Source organism: Aspergillus affinis (genome assembly GCF_023601865.1).
Source record: "Aspergillus affinis strain CMG 70 chromosome Unknown NODE_206_length_36808_cov_88_657238, whole genome shotgun sequence".
NCBI lineage: Eukaryota > Fungi > Ascomycota > Eurotiomycetes > Eurotiales > Aspergillaceae > Aspergillus > Aspergillus affinis.
In genome coordinates, this window is record NW_026515987.1 from 15,268 (window position 1) to 36,808 (window position 21,541).

Consider the following 21,541-nt stretch of genomic DNA (forward strand, 5'->3'; position numbering starts at 1 on the left):
ACGTGGTAAAGTTGGCAAACCCGCCAGACTGTCGGCCATGGGTGCCAGTATTTATTCCTTCTTCACCTATAGGTTAAGGGACTACTTTCTACCTTTGTGCTACGATAATTGTCCGACTTTGTTCCGTCTAAACTCGCCTTCAAGAATAGATTACATGCATGCCAGCTTCCACAGCATATACTGCCGGAAGGTTTTCAAAGATAAACATTGAAACGTTGAAGCAGTTGATGGAAAGAAAATCCCCGTTGCTTTCAGATCGAAAAGCATTAAGATCGCGTGTGGTCGGAATTTGAGGGATCAGGTATAGGCTATCTGCTCCATCCTTGTCGACACGAATGTGCACATTCTCCTCGCTTTTTCAACTGGTGCAAATTCCCCCGGATAATCGCGACAACAAGTTCGTATCGGCTTATCATATGGGAAGCCTTCAATCCTTTAATTTTCCCGGCTACGAAGGCCATTCAGGCCTGAGAAAAGCTATAATGTTCCGAGAGGCATAGAGTTCTGTATTCAGCTGATGCTGAAATCGTTTGGGTCATGCTTTCATTGTGCCGTCATTGCAAATCAACTTTAATTTAACCGTGTCGCCTAGCTCTTGCAGCGATTCGAGGCGCAGTCAGGTGTGTTTCCAATGCAGCATCGGCTAGACATAGGTATGGCACCCTCCATTCCCGGGGCTGAGGACGCTGTAACACGCGCTGGAGTCCGCGCGAGACAGGACCAAGCCAAAGATCATGCCTGTGTGACGCCTTCATCCATATTTAACCTAATCGTTGCAGAACCATGCAAGTCTCGTTCCCAGGTAGATCCCTGGAGACTATCCCTGCCGTCATCCTGGCAGGAAAGCCTTGCACTGCTTGAGGGTTTAGGCAGCAACTGCCCCATCCTGGACCGAATTGCACTAAGCCGAATATGATATTGAAAGCAAATAGAGCAAATGGGACAAACACAGCAAATTCCATGCAAACATGTCAAACATGTAGGATGTTGCTGTGGGAGTATGACTACATTCCAACATGCTTTTCAACATGCTACATGTAGGTGGCACTAGACTAGGTGAAAATCCAATGACCATCTTCTCGGTTTTAAATACGAACCATGAGAAGTGAAGGGGTAAGAGCTTCCTAATATTCAGTATCAGGTCGTGGCTTCTCCTCGATGTCTGGACTTGTGCTAACTAGTCACTGCCCAAGATATATAGGTACTTTCTGAGGAGCACTCAAGATGCTCGCTCGACCATAACACCGCTACATAATCCCATTGCTAGAGATCAAACAAGGATTCTCTCTTTTACCTATGGATATCATAGAAAGCATTGGATTTGTCACTTGGAAATGGTTAAATACAAATCGAGGGAAGCCAAGAATCCGCCCGTGCCGACCGGGGAATATATACCTCAGGCAGCGATCCCGACGCGTGGCGCGTCACGGGATCGTTTTGGGATCCTTGACTCTTCTCGACTCTTCTCGATTTTTCCCATCAACTCTTGCCATCAACTCTTCTCACCGAGACCCCTTGTACCTCGCAGCCAGATTGGACTGAACTACCCCCGGTTCACCAATCGGGCTCGATCCCGACCGGCAAACCGGCGGCTTTAACGGCGCCGATCCATCCAGGCGCTGTCAGTGTTGTGTCCGAGGAAATCCTGGGCTTCGCGTCCCAAATGCCCCCAATATCGTCCGTCGTGAGTCGGATTCGACTCTGATCGTGGATATCCGACAGAGGATGATTTTGGTCACGGGAAACCAAGACCCCGTCAACACCGAGCGCCGGCTTACCGAACATAACTTCAACTATCTTCTCGGCCAATCTCCCGCCTTTTCTCACCGGGCTTGATTCTGGCGGCCATACGCCCAAGAGTACTGGCCTCGTAAAGGTCAGCCACGGTCAGTGTGACTGAAAAGCGCTTTCTGACCAAGGCTTGTATTTTCAGCAAGAGAAAGGAGTTTCCTCCGGCCTGAAAGAAATTGAGATCTGAGTGCGCAGCGGAGATGCCGACGAGTTCTTGGGGAAGAATTTCATCCCACAGTTCCTTTAGCTCCTTTTGAAGGTCGGTCAGTTCAAATCCCACACTAGGCCTTCGGAGAGCAGTTGCTGGCAGAGGTAGCCTGGCGATGGCGAGACGGTCCGCCTTCGAGTGCGCGCTGAGGGGGAACTCGGTCACGGGAACGATTCTGGCCGGGCACATGTACAGCGGCAATGGGAGGTTGGAGCGCAAGTCCTCGAGGAATTCTTCCTGGTCGATATCGGCGAGGCTGGGAGACAGCACGACATGAGCAACCAGGAACTGAGGATCGCCACGCACGGACACGATGACCTGGTCTATACCTCCGTCCGCTTGCCGAAGAATCACACTCTCAACGTCTTCCAATTCTACTCGAATTCCGTTTAGTTTATTGAACGAGTCGGCACCCATCCGGCCCTCAAAGACCAGCGAACCGTCATGGGAAAGCCGCCCGCAATCACCAGTTCGCACCATTCGGGTCCATCCTCTAGCCCGGTGGGTCTCGGGGGCGAATGGATTAGTGACGTATTTCTTCTGGGTAAGACTGTCATTATTCAGATAGCCGAGCGTGACTCCGCACCCGCCAATGCAGATTTCTCCGGACATTTCCATGGGCAGAGGCTTCATGTTCGAATCCACAATATAGACGGAGTAATTGGGCAGGGTGGGCCCGACTGGAACCGAGGCATTGGTTTCAGTTCGAGGAACTGTCAGACAGTTGCTTGAAATGGTGATCTCCGCAGGTCCATAAATATTGACAACCCGAGGGGAGCAGGTATGCATGGCGTCAAACTCTTGAATTAATCTTGACGTCAATTGTTCACCCCCGCTGAGAGCCACGGTCCAGGTCGTACAGGATTGAAGATTCGCACGGCCGTACCGAAGCCATGCAGAATATTCCGATGGCGTGGCAACCGTGGAAGTCACATGCTGCTCGGCCATGATTTTCGTTATCTCGTGGACGTCGCCACGCTTTGATTGGGGTACGATGACCAACGTGCCACCATGGCAGAGTGTCATCAGAACTTGACTGACGGCGAGATCAAAAGTAGGAGCGCTCTGATGCAACATCACCTCTGCGCCGAAGCCCAAGGTCTGGCTCATGCTTTCAAGATGGTCACAGATGTTACCGTGGGATATAACAATCCCTTTCGGCGTTCCCGTCGAGCCGCTGGTATAAAGGACCATGGCCGGAGAGTCTCCGCCGATGGGAGCAGAGTATGAGGGTGTCGGTTCCGTATCCACTACCGTGAGATCAAGCAGTTTTGTTGTGTCAGAGGGCGACAATGAGCCTGCCAGCTCGAGTGTGGCGGCGTGATATATAACAGCGCCTGGTTTGCAGTCTTCGAGAAGGACCTTTATTCTGGGTGCTGGTTGCCGGATGTCTAGAGGTACGTATATCGACCCCAGTCGAAACATCGCTATCATCGAGGCCACTTGGTCTGGGCCGGGTTCCAAAAGAATAGCAATCCTTGACCCCTGCTGGATGCTTGCGTTCTTCACTGCGGATGCAATGCGATTGGCACGATCGGAAAGTTCACGATATGTGATTTCTAAACCGCAATCGCCCTTCAAAGCTATCTTGTCGGGGTTTGCAGCCAGACTGACATAAATACAATCCGCAAGATTGGTAGGCCAGGTGGGTTGCACTTGTGGACCTAGATTCTCAAGTAAGTACGATGGTGAAATGCTGGGTTAGGGGAGCGGTTTCCTACCAAGACCAGCCTTGATGGCTTTATCAATGTCCACCTCGGCAAACAGAGGAGGATGCCCTGCTCGCTGAGCTGGATTGTTCGTAAAAGTATCCAAGAGGTTTTGGAAGACTCGGCCAAGCAAGTCTGTGTCTTCCTGCGAGTACAGGCTTCTCTGAGTGCTAATTGAAACCACCGCCTCGCCACTGGTGTTCTCGGTAATGTCTAGCATGATATCATTCGAAGTATTTCCGTAATCCCAGTGTGTCCGCTGCGCCAGGCAGCTCCCCAACTCCAGCTGCTCCTGCACGCCGTGCCGGAATTCAAGAAATACCTGAAAAAGGGGAGAGTAGTCGGCAGAGCGCGGAGTTTTCAGTTCATCGAGGAGTACATCGTAAGGAAGCCTGGCGTGCTCCATGGCGGAATACACCTTTTGACGTGTAGTTCTGACTACGTCCCCGAAGGACTGACTCGTTTGGCGCCTAAACAGCAAGGGCAAGGGGTTCATAAATGCACCCATCGTGCGCAGCATATCTCCATCGGTACGATTCGAATCCGAAATGCCGATGCATAGCTCGTCCAAGTCTAGCATCTTGAACAGCATTGTTTCCAAGACGGCCAGGTAGAAATGAAAGCTGGTAGCTTGATACGTGCGGCACTGGCGTTTGATCCTGGCCGCGACGATGGATGATAACCGGAAGCTGCTCGTGAAATGGGAATACTCCCTGAGGGCGCGTCGATGCTTCGTACTCGCGAAGGGGAGAAGTGGCAACGGCGGCGGCGGGTTGGAAATCTCTTTCCTCCAGAATTCGATCTCACGCGACATTTCCCCATGCTCATAAGCCTCTCGTTGTTTGATGGAATAGTCAATATACTGATACGGCACTGGAGAGGAAGCTGTCGTGCGGATATGCATCAATTCTTGCATGAAACACGCAAACCCAATACCATCCATGGCAATATGATGGTATCCGATTACCAGAAAATGTGACATGGGGTTATGGGTTAGCAGGATGAACTTCATGATGTCACCCTTCTCCAAATCGTAGACGTGGCTCACAAGTTTCTTGAACTCCTCGTCGATGGCATCGGCTGTTTCAATATGGCGGTGCTCAAGGTGCAAACGAGATCGAGTCATAACTGCTTGCATCGGTTCACAGTCTTCTGACCCGCCATCAAAGAAACATGTACGAAGGCCTTCGTGCTTGTCTCCTAAAGCAGTCAAGGCCTCGGCAAATTCCGCAGCATTAAAGATTCCCTCCAGATGATGAGCGAATGTAACATTGTGCGTGGTTCGGTCAGTTAGATGGTGGCGCATGAACCAAAATCTTCTCTGCGTGAAAGACATTCTCTCCGTTCTCTCAATAACAGGCTCAAAATGGATATCCGACTGCTCGGAATGGGGGGTTGACGGTGGGGTCATTCTGGTGTCTTCTTTATCCGACGAGAACTGCTCCGCCTGATCGGTAACTGGGGAGGAAGACGAGCCTTCTGTCGAACGGTCTGTGATAGCTTTCGCTTGAGGCGGCAGATTCAGCTTGCCGGATGCTGTGCCATCTTCGGGGTTGCCTTCAATATTGCCGGTTTCTGGAAGCAGCTTTGAGGCTGCCTGCTGGAGTGCAATTTCAACAATATCCAGGAGGCTCGATCCACCCAAAATCTTCAACACAGGAAGATCTATATTCACGTTTTTCAGAAACCATGAGCGCACTTCGACTGCCACCAGAGAGTCCACTCCAAGCTCTACTAGAGGCACCTCCTCGTTCATGTTATCGGCAGAAAGCTGCAGCAGGATGAGAAGGCGGGCCGTAAACCCATCTTCATGAATCATAAGCAACATGCATGGGCACATGATGAATGAGGGTTTTACTTACCTTGAATGATTTGTCGGAGCACTGGAAGAGTGCGCGCCTCTCGCAACTGGTCTTTGATCGGCATCACCCGTTTGTCTGCTTTGTTCGCCTTGACGTTGGTCTTGTCGACCACGAAATGCGAAAGCTGTGGGTTGCTGATCCAAGCTACCCCATCGTTCAAAGGCTCAACCTCGCGAATCCCGGAGATAATTTCGTGGGCTGCAGTTGATCCCACTGGACTGGCCAGGACAGCCTCTGCAAAGTGCTCGAGAAGGTCGTACTCGGAAATTGGGTAGGTCCCTGTAGCATTGATCAGGGCGGCAGCCATTTGAGCAGTCATTTGACTGGACCGCGTAATATATCCCAGACCCAGGACCGGGCCAAGATCAATCACTGATGCCGGCAAGCCCCGATTTCTTCGCTGTGCCGCCAGGCTGACAAGGTACCCATTGGCGGCCGCATAACTGGTCTGGCCACCGTTCCCAAGGGCCCAAGCAACCGAGGAAAAGAGGATAAAGAAATCCAGACTGGGATCGGAAAAGAGTTCATCAACGTAGCGACTGCCATCGACCTTCGGGGCCATCACCGCCCGGAGCATGTCAAGATTCGTGTTGGAAAAGATCGAGTCTTGGAGGACCATTGCTGCGTTGACGACTCCCGCGATTGCAGGAAGGGACTCGGTCATTTTGCGGTGGGCTTTGCGGATGCTTTGTCGATCACTCACGTCTCTGCCAGCCATGGTTAGCAGTTTCTCAATCCGTTGTGATGTGGATCCTTACGCAGAATACACAGCGACCGTTGCACCCTTGTCTGCCTGCAACTCGAGCCATTTCTGGTCCACACGTGGGTTGCGACTGAGCAAAATAACGTTTCGAGCTCCATGGTTGATCATCCACTCACATACAGCTTGGCCCAAGTCTGCTGTGAGACCTATAAGAAGGTAGGACCTTGCTGGGTTGAGTTTTACTTGTGTGCTTGCAGATTCGATTTGAGCGCTAACATGCGAATTACATGTCCAGTCAATGACGTAGTGTTTGTTGCTTGCTGGCCTACTTTTCATAACTTCATGGACAGTGACTGCGTCGAATGAAGGAAATTGCATGCGCTGGAGTTTGTCGGCGGCGTGCTCAGCGGCCCCTTCCAAGGCCAAGTGAAACTTCTGCATAGCATAATCAGGCATCGAAGTTGCTGCTTGTTGATATAACGCGTTGAACCCTATTATTCTGCATCCAACAGCCAAGCCGGACATTACGCGTCGTGAAAAGTCAATGTGGGGTGCGTCGACCGAAAAGTTGACAAAGACCGAAATGTTCTTTGGAAGAACGCCTCGAATGTGGCTTTCCAAAGCACGCAAATGGATGGAGACGGTCGATGTAGACTTCCTTGGGCCGTGTGTAAGTTCGAACACGCGGCGACCTGTTTCGGCTGCTCGACACTGTAAGATGATCAAAATAGATTCTGGCGGCTGGTAGAGAAGAACATCTCCTTTAGGCGGACATAGAGAGAGTATGTTGTCGCCCATGAGTTCAAAAATGGTCGCCTGTAAGAATGCAGGCTGCTTGGCAACGTCCCATTCACAGCGAACGACATTTTTCTTGGGAACTTCAATAACTGATGCATTCTTATCACTGAATACAACGACAGACTGCGAGGTTGCTTCAACTGTACCGTACGCGATGAAGGCTGCTTCAGATGATGCTGCCCTGATAGCGTGTGAAGTTGATGTGGCCACCCTGACTCTCACAAAATCGTCTGATATTGCTGTGGAAGTCGAGTGCGAAGACATCTCACGCAACACGTAGGAATCCCCTCTCACATCTAGAAAAACTGACTGTAGAGTTGGATCCACCTGCTTTTCCAGTGATCGCTGCTTGGAATTGTATCGATCGTTGCGCACTCGATCCTGGATGACGCGAGGAATGTATGCTGAGCCTTCTTTCAGATAAATCTCGGGCTCAGTTACGCAAAGGACATCATCCATCTCCCCGAGCTGCGCCCAACTGTCTATAGCGCTTATTTTAAGTACCAAGTCAGAGACATACTGTGCGTCTAGATGATTGACATCGTCGGTATCTAGCACCTGGAGTCGCATGTCGGGAATTTCATATCTCAGAGATCGCGCGAATCCAATGCTCATGTTGTTATATGGCTCCTTCCCCTGGCTACCATGAGTAACCCACAGGATATTCTTCGCACTACTCACCAGGAGCTTCAATGAGCCCAATTTCTCCTGGCTCATGCGCAAGAATGTCGGCTCATCTAGGTCACACAGGTTGATGACATTCCGTGGGATACGAAATCTTGGCCTGTCCAGATGCTCCATCTTTCTCAAGATCGTGATCTCAGCGAATCTGTTGGCTAGGATTCTGGAGATCCTTTGTGCCAACTTAGTGGTGAACAGGCTTTGCGCTCCTAGAATTAGCAATTCACCTTGGTTGACTTGAGGATTTGGCTCAAAAGATGGATCGCGGAGAAACTGGATTCGATAGTCATCTGCTTGCGCCGCCATGATCGACATCGGATAGGGGAGAACATCCGACGCTGGAGTAATAGCCTCAATCCCCGAAAACCCTGATTTTTGCAGCAATGAATGCCACTGAACCGGATCAACTATAGGTGCCATTTGGCGGCCGTCATTATGGCCGGCCCACCATCCGGGAAGACCACCCATCAGAAGGCCATATCGCATTGGGCCCGTGTTGGTGATCTCGAGCATCAACAGGTGCCCTCCTGGGCGAAGGAGCCCCCTAACCCGACGCAGAGTTTGTTCGAGATTCTTGGTGCCGTGGAGCACGTTGGACGCAATGATCAGGTCAAGCTCGCCCTCGGAATAGCCCTGCTCAGACATGTCCTTCTCCAGGTCTAGGGTTTTGTATTCCATATTGCTGGCAAACTGGCTGAAGTCCTGCTTCGCGGGATCGAAGTACGCGGGGGAGACGCTAGCATACGTGTAGGAAAAGAACTTGCGCCCGGTGGTCTCAACAATCAACTTAGTCGCTCCACCGGTGCCAGGACCTTTTTTTTTTTTCCTCAGTCAGCTACTCAATTCAATCTAGAAGGGATAATGCCCATCTTACCGATCTCCAGGATCTTCATCGCTGGGTACTGGTGGACGAGCTGCTTAACCATGCGAGCGAGCCACTTATTCACCACTGGAAAGCCTAAGGAATGCCGGTAGAACTCTTCCAGCATATTATCATGAACCAGGTGCTGAAGGAATGTCGATTCCCCTCGCACCACCGAAAGCATGTTCTCCCCGATAGAGCTCATTATGCGAATATCAATTAGGTGTGCGTACCTTGACAGCGTTAGCGACATTAAAAATGTTACATACCCTCGGAGCTTCTCACCCTTCACTGGCCTTCAATATATCAGATTTGGTATCTTGAGTCCACTCTTGCTTTGCCCAAGGATGTTGACCGGACGCAACAGATGTCACAATATGCTCTGCAAATGCTAACATGCGTTGGTGAGGAAACTCAGCTTGATCTCTCTCTTGCGGAGTGACGCTCTCATGGAGCTGGCGTAGATAATAGTGCGCGACTCGCTCCAACAGGTACGCAAGGCTATACACTTCAGATGAGGCAACGTGTCCCCCAGATATCCATTCACCATCTAGAGTCAGCCGATCAAATACAACTTCCGAAAAGATGTTGCGATCGTCATTAGCGGTTGCAGGTGCAAATGGAACCACGTTGACACCCTCTATCTGCAGTAGGGCGCTTGAGCTCCCCCGGGGATAGATCTGAGTATTGCCATTATTACCGAAAGACTCGGAGTCCGACAGAATTGCATCGAACTCAAATGCAGGCATTTCATCATGAGAAAGATAGCAAAAGTATGGATTGAGTCGGATATTGCGCACACCGACTGGAATATGAAGAGACCAGAAGGCACCGTCGCCCGGATAGCTCATGGCTGCAAGCAGCGCCTGCAAACCACCATCAACAAAAGCTGGGTGGATAAGGAGATTCGTCGGCTCTCTCTGCAGAAGACCCCTGGCATGGTTTCTCTTCCTCCTCAACGACTCGATCATCTTGAACGGACCGGTATATCCGTAGCCCAGATCTGTGAGTGATTCATAAAGATATTCACTATCGACGTCGACTAGATTCGGAACCTCGGGGGCTTCCGCAGGAAGAGTGTCTGCCATCGGTTTACCATATGAGACAGTGATACTCCCGCGAGCATTTTCAACCAACTGGGTACTCTCATGGCTCAAGCACGAATGACATGAGAAGTCCGCCCGAAGAAGACCTGCATCCTGATTGTCCCTCTCGATGTTGGAGAGTGCGAAGATCACTTCTTCCCCAACAAGGCTTTGGTCGAAGAGGATAGACCGGCCAATAACCAAATCATGAATTTCAAACAGCCTAATCGCACGGTCTATCGATAGTTCCATGGTTGCCTCCCATGCCATACAGGCGTAGCCTGCAGCTGGAAAAACAGCTTGTCCTTGGATCTGGTGATTCTTGAGCCAAGGAAGCTCATTTACCTTAAGAAAATTTCGCCATTTCATCTCGCTCTCAGTGTTATCGGTCCCTTGAATTCCGAGAAGTGGGTGCACCGGTCTTTTCCGTTCGCGCTGAGCTCGCATGATCCTTGACTCAAACCAATACGACCGCTCGTGGTTCCAGGGATAGCTAGGCAAGTCTTTAATATAGAGGGCGTGCTCGTCATGGGGGAACAGGCTCTGCTCATAGGCGTTGAGGTCTATGGCGGCGGGTCCAAGACATGTCCAGATGAAGCCCAAGGAATTCGCAAAAGCTTCAATATCATCACTGCCGCGCTTCAAAGACCCTGAGTAAGGGATCTTGCCCCTGGACACCTCTGCCATGGTTTGATTAAACGGCCCTTGGAGGGCAGGATGGGGGCCGATCTCTAGTGCTAGATCAAAAGGACCGGATGATGTAAGCACTGTTTCGACTGCTTGTGCGAAGAGAACAGGCTGGACCATGTTGTCACTCCAGTACTCTGCGGCCAAGCTGTCTGTGAAGTGTATAGGCTCATTGCTTGGATTTACGCTCGAGTACCACGATGGCGCCGTCGGGCCAGGGATGGTAGCCTTGATCCCACATCTCTGAAGAAACTCCATATACGGCCTGGCACACGGAATCATATGATGAGAATGATAGGCAGTATCGACTCGGAGCATGCGGGTAAACTTTCCATCACTGTCAAGGACTGACTTTGCGCTTTCGATGGCGTCGATGTCTCCCGACAATGTCACACTCCACGGTGAGTTACATGCCGCCACCGCAATGCGACCTCTCATGCCATCTAGCTGACACAGGTCTGTGACCTCTTCGAAGGAGGCACCAACTGCGAGCATAGCACCTTTTTCTTGGTTCTGCCCACCGGCAACCCCAGCCCCAAAGCCTCGATAGTATGCAATTCGAACGGAATCTGAGGCTGACAAAAAACCTGCAGCATACGCCGCCGCGATCTCCCCGGAAGAGTGGCCTACGACGGCCTCGAACTGCACTCCTGCCAGGCGCAGGAGGCGGACCAGTAGGACCTGAACAGCGGTGCAGATGGGCTGTGAGATGGCCGCTTCCCCTATCGCGGATGTCCCTGATTCGTTTAAGAGCAGTTCAAGCAGCGTCCACGACGGCCGATGCTTCACGGGAAGACTTGCAAGAGATGCGTCTAGCTCGGCGATGATCTGGCGGGCACATGGAACGCGCTCCAGAAGCTGCTTGCCCATCCCTGCCCATTGCGCCCCCTGTCCCGTAAATACGCCGAGTATTTTCCGATTTGGCTTGCTCAGTCCACGCACCCCTAGCGAGGGGGTCTTTTTGGTGGCGAAATCATTCAACTGTCCGTCAATCTTCGAGAGTAGATCCTGGAGACTGGTGGCCCATATTGCAGTACGGAATGGCAATGCGGATCGACGGGAATGGAGGGTATAAGCAAGCGAGCGCAAGTTGACATGATCTAATGTCTTCAAATGTTGCGCGTAATTCCTGAGAACTGCGGCGAGGGTGCGCTCCGATGCAGCAGAGAAGACAAATGGAGTCACTAACACCTGGTTTGTTACAGGAGGGGAAATGAAGGTCGATTGTGGTTCAAAGCTCTCTAAGATGGCATGGCCGTTCGATCCTCCAAACCCTATGTAGATATTAGCATCGGCATTTCGTATGGCTGCCCAGGTGAAGAAGTGACTTACCGAAACTGTTTACACTGGCCCTTCTTACTCCTCCATTGGTAACTTGGGGCCATGGAATAAGAGAAGTAGGGACTCGCAAATGCTGAGTAAACGGGGCGACTTTAGGACTGAGACGGTTGAATAGACGGTTTGGTGGAATATAGCCATTTTGCAGCGCCAGTGAAGCCTTGAGGATACCAGCAATTCCAGCAGCACCCTCGGTATGGCCGATGACCGTTTTGATCGAGCCGACATACATCGTTTCCTCTGGCGAGGCACCGCAGCCGTCGGGGAAGAACGACCGTGATATTGCCTCAGCTTCTCTGGGGTCGCCTGCAGGGGTCCCAGTGCCATGGGCTTCGAAGTATTGGGGGCGATCGGCTGGGTTCGTGGGATCTAGCCCTGCACGTTGGTAGGTCTGACGAATTAAGGCAGCCTGAGCCAGCTCGTTTGGAATCGTGATACCCTGCGTACGACCGTCCTGGTTGATACATATCTCTCGAATAACACACTCAATGTGATCTCCGTCTTTCAGCGCCTGGCTGAGAATTTTGAGAATAACCACTCCGACACCCTCACCACGGGCATAACCGTCGGCATCGGCGTCCCACATTTTGGATTGGCTGTCCGCAGAATTCATGCTGAGATTGCTTAATATTAGGTAGTTATCTACCTTGAGATTAGCTTTGGACTCTCCCTTCCCGCGAAAGACTTACTTGGAGTAATGATCAAGCTGGAACCGGCTGCGACAGCAACCGGCGCATCGCCGCTGCGAAGTGCTTGTGCCGCTAACTGAATCGCCATCATACTGGATGAACAGGCCGTGTCGATTGTCATGGAAGGTCCGTGCCAGTCGAAAAAATACGAAATTCGATTGGAATTAATGCTCCTAGCGGTTCCAGTGGCGGTGTAGGTCGGTATACACTCCAGGTCACCCGTAAGAACGTCGGAGTATTCACAGTCCATCATGCCTACAAAGACGGCTGTCTGAGTGCCCTGAAGCCCTTCCAACGTCATACCGGCCGATTCCATACTCTCATACACGGTCTCCAACAGCAGTCGCTGCTGCGGATCGATTGCGTCCGCTTCGGCAGGCTGGATGTTGAAAAACTGAGGGTCGAACTTTCGGATGTCGTCCAGCAAATATGATTGGGTAGTATTGGTCATGCCATGATGAAATTTATCCGGGTGATAGTAACTCTTGACGCTGAATCGGTCGTCGGGGATTTCTTTCCTCAGATCTCGAGGCTCTCGGAGCAATTGCCACAATTTTGAGGGCGATAAAGACCCCCCGGGGAAACGACACCCGCTTCCAACAATCGCAATAGGTTCTGGCTGACTAGGATTCATTTTGATTATCTTCTGGAGTAAGACAGACAGGGTGCAAGGTCAAGCAAGAAGCATGCCCGGGACTTTATGACCTCCTACGACCAAGAGATAACATGTGAAGTAAGCATACACTGCCGCAAATGGAAAACTCGCCGACCACTTTGTTCCCTGCCCCCAAAATAGCTTTCATTTAGTCGCCCCTGCTGCCAGTACTTTGTTACTGCCAGTATCCCGGTCCCTACAATCGCGTAATTTGAGTCGACCGGAAACGCCAGTCAGATCTAACCGTTCCGTCCGTTAGACTGAGCTGTCCACGAGGAGCGGTTGGCGTAGTGCTATGCGAAATACAGGATCAACGGAATAATCCGTTTTTACTCAATGGAAACCCAGGTTCGATTTCCAGGACACGGGTCACTCCTCTTGTCAGCCTTGCCATCGGGCAGACCGAAAATCGGGCGCCCCATCTTCGTCTAAATCAAGACCAGTGCAAAGTGAAAGATATCCTTGTCACTATCAGCGCATCGCCTGGTTGGCCATGACAGCCGATGGAGTCAATCTAGAAGGTCTTCGACCTAGGGAGGTGACTCCATCGCTTCAAAGATCACCCCTCTCGACTGTACGGCTTGGTTCGCTGTCAGAGGACTTTTGAGCATGGTGCCTCTGGGCATGCAGTCTCATGCTCCATGATAGGTCACCTCGCGGGCAAAGTCAGCCTTCGCGAGATGGGACCACATCATACGGCGAAATGGGCGGTTAATCCAATCAACATATGCCTTTGTGTCGGCGCCATTGCTACAGTCAGATAGACAACATAATCCATGGTAACCGACTCGGTAAAGCCTCCCCGTCAGATCGAAAGACAGTCGAGGAGTTCTGGTTCCCCCCCCCCGCAGTATCCGTGCGGGAACAGGGGCTGGCGTTGCATTGCAGCTAGTCGAGCAGAAGTAAGCAGATCGACCGGAGCCAGAGGTCCCACGATACGACCCGATATTTCTGTTGTCTATGTTACGCCCTATAGCAGCAACTCATCCGACTTCTTTGATATTTCGTTGTGTTGGGGGCGGAAAATACCAATAGACCTCTCATTTATGTGGCTTTTATTCGATGCATGTACAGCCCTAGGTTGACATGATCTTACGTGTGTCTTTTCCGATGTTTCTTATCTTTCCGATGTCACTTCTCTTGAGCAACAGACACGTTTGATGAAATTTTGATGCCTGGTTCCTACGCAATGCCCCCGATTGGTGGCCCCATCGTGGGATTCAGCTCTAGGAAGCTTTTTCCTGTGACTTTATGATAGGACTATTCCTTATTATTTCACGCAATGGAGGATTGTTGGTAAGCTCACATTGGAGTCGGCTAATAAGTTAAACCCAACGATCGGATGATATATTGGAGACAAAAAGTCCCTTCCCTCAGGATCTGAGAGGATCTGGTGGTAAAAGTAAGCCTTGTCAAGCTCTCGAATGTGCCGAATGATGGGACCATGTGGGATTGCACCAACAGCCCCAATGGATCACATATGATCTGGTTGGTATATGTCGAATTTTTCACTGCACTAGAAAGGATCATCCTCTTTAGCGAAGGGCTATTCTAGTAGTGCATACTCTGCAAGCCCACACGAAATGAGTGGATTAGCACGGGTAAGTCTGGGGAACCCTAGCAAAGAGTAGGGACAGAGTGGAATGTGCTGGAAAGCTCGGAGGGAAAGTAATTGCGAAAAAAGTAATGAAGACAGGAACCCACTAATCTATAAGCTGCTCTGTGAAGACTACTTTGTTGTAATGCTCCGGTATTTTGGCTGGAAGAAAATTACACCATATAAACCTAACATGCTTGCTCATCAAAAACCACGAAGACGACAGGCGTGGATAGGCGTTTTATCGTTGTCATAGCGAAAAGCTGCGCTGTGTGCAACTTTCGTACAATGCAAGCACTTGTCGCCGGTGTCATAAAACAGGAAAAGGATGCTTGTTCAGTGTGCCTTCGCGTACAGGTAGACCACGACGGATCCATTAGTCAAATATACCCTGGTTCGGAACAATCTGGAAATTAGATGAGTTGAGCGGGCGACCAGAAGGAATAGCAGAAGAGACGGAGGATGTCGAGTTACAAACGAAACATGACACACAGGTACAGCTGAATAGATTCGACGAGGCGTTCAGAATAGACGAAACGGTTTTCATGCCCCAGGTAGAGCCCATCTCGGATCATCTGGGGTTTGGTGAACGATTGGCTATCTTCAACGAGCCATCCTTGTCCGAGAACGAGGCCTCAAATTTCACGTGAGTCACCCATTAAACTTAGCCTTCCTTTCTCTAGCACTAACTATATTGTAATTGACAGTTACTTCGATTCGTTATCCCTTCAAACCTCCATCTTTCACTCTAACGCTGGAGCCATTGTGGACAGAGAGTTTAATCGATACAGGACTGGGATTGTTTCATAACGCGGCAGGTATTCGCAAGGGGTCCCCAACAAGCATGAACAAAGAACTTTATCCATAGCACTGGGAAGAATACATGCAAAAGGTATTGGTGTTCCAGGATATGGCATTGAATCAGCCTGATGGTTTTTCAGATCCCGTGGATGCGCATGCCATGGACCGGTGTGTTTGGAGGCGTTGTCAAATCTAAAGGTCTGTCGCTATTACAGAGCAGCTAATGGACGTGATGATGTTCTGCTGCCAGATATCTCTGGATGACTGAGCTATCACTTTTTTGGTTAACTTCCTCGACCAATTGACAGCTCAGGCTAGGGATTTATCATATAATGTGGTGAGATGGTCGACAGCTGCCATGATGATAGTAGCTACGGCCCTAATTTATCTATTAGTCGCATACCTAGAAGACCAGCCACGGATATGGCTCCGTCCGAATACAATTCATTTGCGGTTGAGCGGAACAGAACTGTTCAGTAAGAGCCAGCCGAGACTTGGATGAATTCAAGCAAGTGCACCGAGGATCGACCGGGATGGGACCAAAAATCATAGAACGAGGAAGAAAGGTTTGACCATTCAGTGTTCGGTTTAGATTTTGGGTTCATCGATGCCCCCCTTAATTAGGGCACCAGCGGTCAGGCCTCAGGCACTCCCGACGGACCTGGCTATCCTTAATTCTGCTGAAAAGCTTCACTCCGAGATTACACAGGGTTCTGATCGGATCCTGACTGCCAGGACCTTAATTCAAATTGATATCACTACTAAGAATAGCCACGAGCCTCAGTCCCCGCTTAGCCCAGGGCAATCTGAGCTGATTTCTTCGTTGTATTGAAAGGACATTCCTGTCATACAGGCCAGTTGTGAATCCCCAGGAAGCTCCACCGAAGTCCAGGGGGTCTCAATGCTACGAGCGACTATCGGCCAGTAACAACTCTGCGACGGGCCCAACGATGGCCTCGTCATAGCCCAAAGCCATCATTTTCCCCATCGTCACATTAAGCGGGTGATGAGCAGAGCCGGCCACGACGTCCCACAGCCGATCTTTCATGGCAAATTCAATCTGATAATCTCGGATCAAGCCTTCCAGTCGGAGCGTGTGGTCAATTACGCTTAACTGGGGGTCGCGACCGAGGAAAATGAGGATCTCGTGGGTGTCTTGCGAAATGGACGGGCACTGCACCAGCAGCCCCGGTGTCTCTGGATGCTGTGCGACGGTTATCCCAGCGTCCGCAGTCCGGTCAGCCCCGTCTACCAAGACTTGAACGTCGTTTGGAATCGAGGCGATTGCAAGAAAACGGAAGGCCCAGGATCGACCGGAGACGCGGGCCTTGAGCTTTCCAGAGGCTTGCGCGAAATTGATTTCCGCAACCATTTGTTCTGGTTCCCCGGCTTGATTATCTTCCAAGACTGTTGCTTGTCCATCTCGGCCAACGGCAACAATCACTTCAAACTTCTCCGGGCGTAAGCACCCATTCCGGGGGGAGGCCTCCCCGTCAAGAGGGATGATTGACCCTTCCGGTACCAAAACGGGATACTCGTCGAGGCGCCTATATAAGATGAGGCTCCGATCTCCGTCATACACGGTCCCGGTGAAGATGTCGACGAGGCGACGATGAGGCGGCAGCCACGACTGGGCCGAGGCGAGGTTCGTTCGCGTATCTCGGGGCTGGACGACAGGGACTACCACGAGCGAGGAGGCGAAGAAGTACTCGTTGGGAACGGAGTACGCCTCTTCGCGGTAGGGATACTCCCAGTAGATGGGCTGCACCAGAGGCTCGTTTGCCGCCGATCCCAGCACATTTTGCGTGTACAAGAAAGGCACCAGTCGGTGTCTTAGGCGTAGGAAGTCGGACATAGTTGACGCGCATTCCGGGCGATACAACCACGGCTCCTTAGACATCCAACGGGACGAGGTGGAATGCAGGCGCAGAATCGGGGAGAAAACCCCGAGTTGCAGCCATCGCGTGACAAGTTCGTCATCGCGACCGCCATGAATATGACCGCCGATATCGTGACTCCACCATCCGTACCCGATATTCGACGCCGTCGCCGTGAATTCAGGTTGGAATTCGAGGGACGCCCAGGTCACGAACGTGTCTCCGGAAAAGCCAATGGGATATCGATGACTACCGGGTCCGGCGTAGCGAGAGAGAATGAGCGGCCTCTTTCCGTCGCGTCCGTGGTCCAGATAGTGGAAGTGGTTCAGCATCCACAGCGGGTCGATGCCGGGGACCTTGGAGAAGGGGCCTTGCTGCCAGTCGATCCACCAGAAGTCGCATTCCGACTCCAGGTTGCGATGCAGAATGTTGAGGTAAGCATCCATAAACTTTGGGTTGGTTGGGTCGAAGAGGATGGGGTTCTTGTCGGTGGTGTCGTGGCCGAGGAAGCGCGCCATCTCCTCGTAGGAGTCCTCGTGATGGTGAATGCCACTGTGCGGATGGTCACACAGCGTCATCTTCAGGTCTCTGCGGCGAACCTCTTGACCGAACCCCGTTGGATTGGGGAAGAGATCGCTATTCCAGGTGTACCCCGTCCAGCCTGCATGTGGCACTCGCTTGTCGGAGACCAGGTGCCACTCCATGTCCAGCACCGCCACGGTCAGGGGAATGTCGCGGGCGCGAAACTGGTCCATGAGTTGCAGGAACTCATCCTGCCGATAGGGATAATATCGGCTCCACCAGTTTCCCAGGGCATATCGCGGAATGATCGGCTGGCGTCCGGACACCGCGTGGAAGGCGCCGATGGCCGCTTTATAGTCGCGTCCGTAAGCGAACAGATAGCCATCGACTCGGTCTCCCACCGGTCGCGCCGCCACGAAACCGTTGCCGTCGAAGAGCATGGAGTCGGAGTCGTCGACGGCGGCAAATCCGGCCTTGGACAGCACGCCCTCGCCCATATCGCATCGTCCGTCACACAGGTCCAGCGTCCGGGCAGTGCCGCCCAGGTTGAGAGGCGACGAAGTGCCGAACCGCCACGCGGTGCCGTACTTGGTGGTGCGAGCTGAGAGGAGGGCCACCAGGCCAGCGGGACTGAACCGCTGCTTATCGTAGCTGAGCTGGACGTGTTTGGTGATGATCTCTAGCCCCGACGCATCGTCGACGGTCCGGAATTCGGGCAGCGGCAGGTCGCGACAGACGGCAAACGTCGAGGCGCGGTCCTCGAACCTACCATCTTCCGCCCACTCGTATCGAATCAACCGATCAGTCAGGACGGTGAACCGATAATTCGGGCCCTCGATGATAGCCTGCGGGTTCGCCTTGGGGCTGGTGGGGAATCGGTACTTCTCCATGACTGAGGCTGCTGAATTCCGCAAGGAACTATGGTGTAAGAGAAAGAGGCGCTGACGGCGATGATGGGAATGATTGGGGATCATTAAGAGACCCCGCGATCCTCGATCTCCGCTGCACGATGAGCTGGCATGCAGCGCCTGCGTTCTGTACTCTCCGGGGTTGTCGATAGATAAATGTTAACCGCTCCTTTGGGTTCAAGGAGCCTCTGTAGCTCTTTGACAGGAGACCCGGGCGAGTGGGACAAGGTTGACATGGCAACAGTTCGGTATATGCTTTATTCTTGTCTCGTCTGGTACCTGATGTCATTGTTTAAAGAGCGGCTTTGATTCCGGGAGAGTTCCGGCCTGTGGAGACTATATACTTCCGGTATGAAGATGGGAAAACACTGAGCCCGAAGAAACCAAAACACAGAAAGAAAAGAAAGACGAAAGCATCTGATATATTACAAGGTCACAACTGATTCATGATTCGGACCACTGGTGAAATTCATTCGACATTCCATGTCTCTCGCGTTTTGCATGAATCCCGTCTCCATCTCCAGACTTCATCGTCCGTCGTCCGTGCGGGGCATACGATGGATTAATAATTCAGCAGGTCCAGTTAACTATGCGGAGAGAGAGCTCGTCATCGCTGGACTGCTGCACATCATCTGTCCTTATAAATCAGCATTTCCCGTCACTTGAAACTCGAGTCACTCGACCTCACGCATCATCCATCTCAAGACTTCGGAAACAATAATGGCGGCTCCAAAGATCATTCTCTATACCAACCACCGATGCCCTTGGGCATACCGGGCGCACATCGCGCTCAAGGAACTTGGACTGGAGTTCGAGGAGGTCATTATCGACCTGACCAAGCCCCGCGAGCCCTGGTATCTCGAGGTGAACCCGGTAGGTACTCCCATCCCCAAGATTGGACTTGCCGAACGTCCGGCTAAACAAAGGCTTTCCGGCAGCGCGGCCTCGTTCCTTCTCTCTCCTATAATGGCACCATCATTGTCGAATCTGCGATCGTGTCGCAGTTCTTGGCCGACGCCCATCCGTCGCACCTCGTAGCCCCCTCCAACAGCGTCGAAGGCGCCCTGCAACGTGCCCGCATCGCCTTCTTCGTGGACACCTTCTTCAACAAAGTACAGCCCCATTTCAACGCTAGCACCCGCGCCGCCAACACGGAGGAGCGAGAGGCGGCCAGCGAGGCGCTCGTAGCCGCCGTGGAGAAGGACCTGGAGCCGCTATTTGCCGAATGGACGGGCAGCGGTCCCTTCTTTGGCGGCAGCGACCGGTTGACGTTGGCGGAGGTGCTGACGGGCTCGTTCCTACTGCGATACCTGTCCTTCTCGGACTCGGAGATCGGACTGCTGAGCGCAAAGCTGCCGGAGCAGCTGGATCGGACGCCCAAATTCAAGCAATGGGCTCGGGCCACGGTGCAGCAGGGGAGCGTCAACTACATTTACGACGCCAAAGTGACGGCGGACGCGTTGAAGGCCAAGCTGGGACTCACCACAAAATAGGGGTGATGAGAATACATACCGTGTAGATGACTGCCCGCATGGGCGCGGAGTATCCGATTAGTTAGCGTGCAATGAACCATAGCAGGGATTACCAATCGAGACCAACATGCAGCAGCTCGAATCCTTCCCCAACCAGTATAGTCGGCCTTTCCCTCGATGCCACGGGAAGTCCGGCGTGGCCAAGATGCCCCATCTGCAGCTTGATGCACGCAATGAGCGCTTTTCTACCAATCGTAGACCGTTTGTGTTCAGGCCGAGATATCCCTCGTATCCCCTCGGCTCGTCGATCTACACCCACGGCGAAACCCTGACGGGCGTAGAATTCGCATGGCATGGATGCTGGCCGGATTCTGCGCTCTGCTCATTCAGGCAGATATTGCGCCGACAGGGAAGATAGAAAGAGGGGTGGGTGGAGAAAGAAAAGAAGAAGAAAAAAGAAGAAAAAAAAGCAACGATAATTAATTGTCTAGCACTCTATTACAATAGTCCGATCACACTGAGATGATATAAAATTAAACTCGTAGATAACCTACGTAAACCGCGCATCCCGCATTACTCGTAGCTCGTTTCCTCTCCATCGATATAAATATTAAAGGAGGGGACGTCGTATGATTAACAATACAACATTATGCATAACCATAATAATGAAAAAAAGAAATACCGGTTAATATCCGAAATGAAACCCAAGCATCCTGGCCTCTAGACTAGGAGAGCAATCAATGCAATAATCGACGCCAATGCACTCCAATGCGACGGCACCTTCAGGGTCATCGCAGCACCAGTGGCGAGAGGCGCCTCCCCATTCTCGGTGGGTGTTGCTCCGGCAGAGTCGGTTGCAGTCTGCGTGGTATCCGTTCCTGAGTACGGACCTCCGGCGGTGGTGCCGGTAGCACTTGCAGTGCTCTCGCCACCGGTCGCGCTGATCGTCTCGCTGCCCCCGGTCTCCGTCGACGCGTCCGTCCCTGTGGAGGCGCTATGCGTAAAGGTGAAGGTGGAGGTGGCGGATCGGGTCGCGCCGCTGGTCGTTCCGCCGCTGGGGGCCGTCACCCTGGTCGAGTCCGTCGCAGAGAAGGTGCTGTCGCCGGACTGTGTTCTCGACCTGGTGGCCGTGGTGCTGCGATCGGATTCGCTTCTGTCTGAGTGACTGGTAGTCGTCCTAGCGTCACTGCGGGTGTTGCTTGCACCGGTCGTCTGTGGCCCTGTCGTCTGCGATCCTGTCGTCTGCGATCCTGTCGTCTGCGATCCTGTCGTCTGCGATCCTGTCGTCTGCGATCC

General features: G+C 52.1%; 4 protein-coding genes across 4 annotated transcripts; 1 reads left to right on the forward strand and 3 right to left on the reverse strand.

Annotated features, from left to right (window-relative positions):
* Positions 1-1,554: 1,554 nt before the first annotated feature.
* On the reverse strand, positions 1,555-13,047 carry KD926_004278 (lovastatin nonaketide synthase; the record flags this gene model as incomplete). Its single annotated transcript, XM_053095105.1, has 9 exons — positions 1,555-1,793; positions 1,852-3,663; positions 3,721-5,514; positions 5,571-6,277; positions 6,329-8,564; positions 8,627-8,847; positions 8,900-11,660; positions 11,719-12,366; positions 12,414-13,047. 9 exons carry the CDS (start codon positions 13,045-13,047, stop codon positions 1,555-1,557), a joined length of 11,052 nt encoding a protein of 3,683 aa, XP_052950195.1.
* Positions 13,048-16,370: 3,323 nt separating this feature from the next.
* Positions 16,371-18,755, reverse strand: KD926_004279 (glycoside hydrolase family 31 protein; the record flags this gene model as incomplete). Its single annotated transcript, XM_053095106.1, has 1 exon — positions 16,371-18,755. The coding sequence occupies one exon, from the start codon at positions 18,753-18,755 to the stop codon at positions 16,371-16,373; it is 2,385 nt and encodes a 794-aa protein (XP_052950196.1).
* A 738-nt stretch (positions 18,756-19,493) lies between these two features.
* On the forward strand, positions 19,494-20,266 carry KD926_004280 (glutathione S-transferase family protein; the record flags this gene model as incomplete). Its single annotated transcript, XM_053095108.1, has 2 exons — positions 19,494-19,646; positions 19,712-20,266. The coding sequence occupies 2 exons, from the start codon at positions 19,494-19,496 to the stop codon at positions 20,264-20,266; spliced, it is 708 nt and encodes a 235-aa protein (XP_052950197.1).
* Positions 20,267-20,965: 699 nt separating this feature from the next.
* KD926_004281 (uncharacterized protein) lies at positions 20,966-21,541 on the reverse strand (the record flags this gene model as incomplete). The annotated part of the gene is made up of 1 exon (XM_053095109.1): positions 20,966-21,541. A coding segment is annotated over one exon (576 nt), but the record flags the coding sequence as incomplete, so codon positions are not given.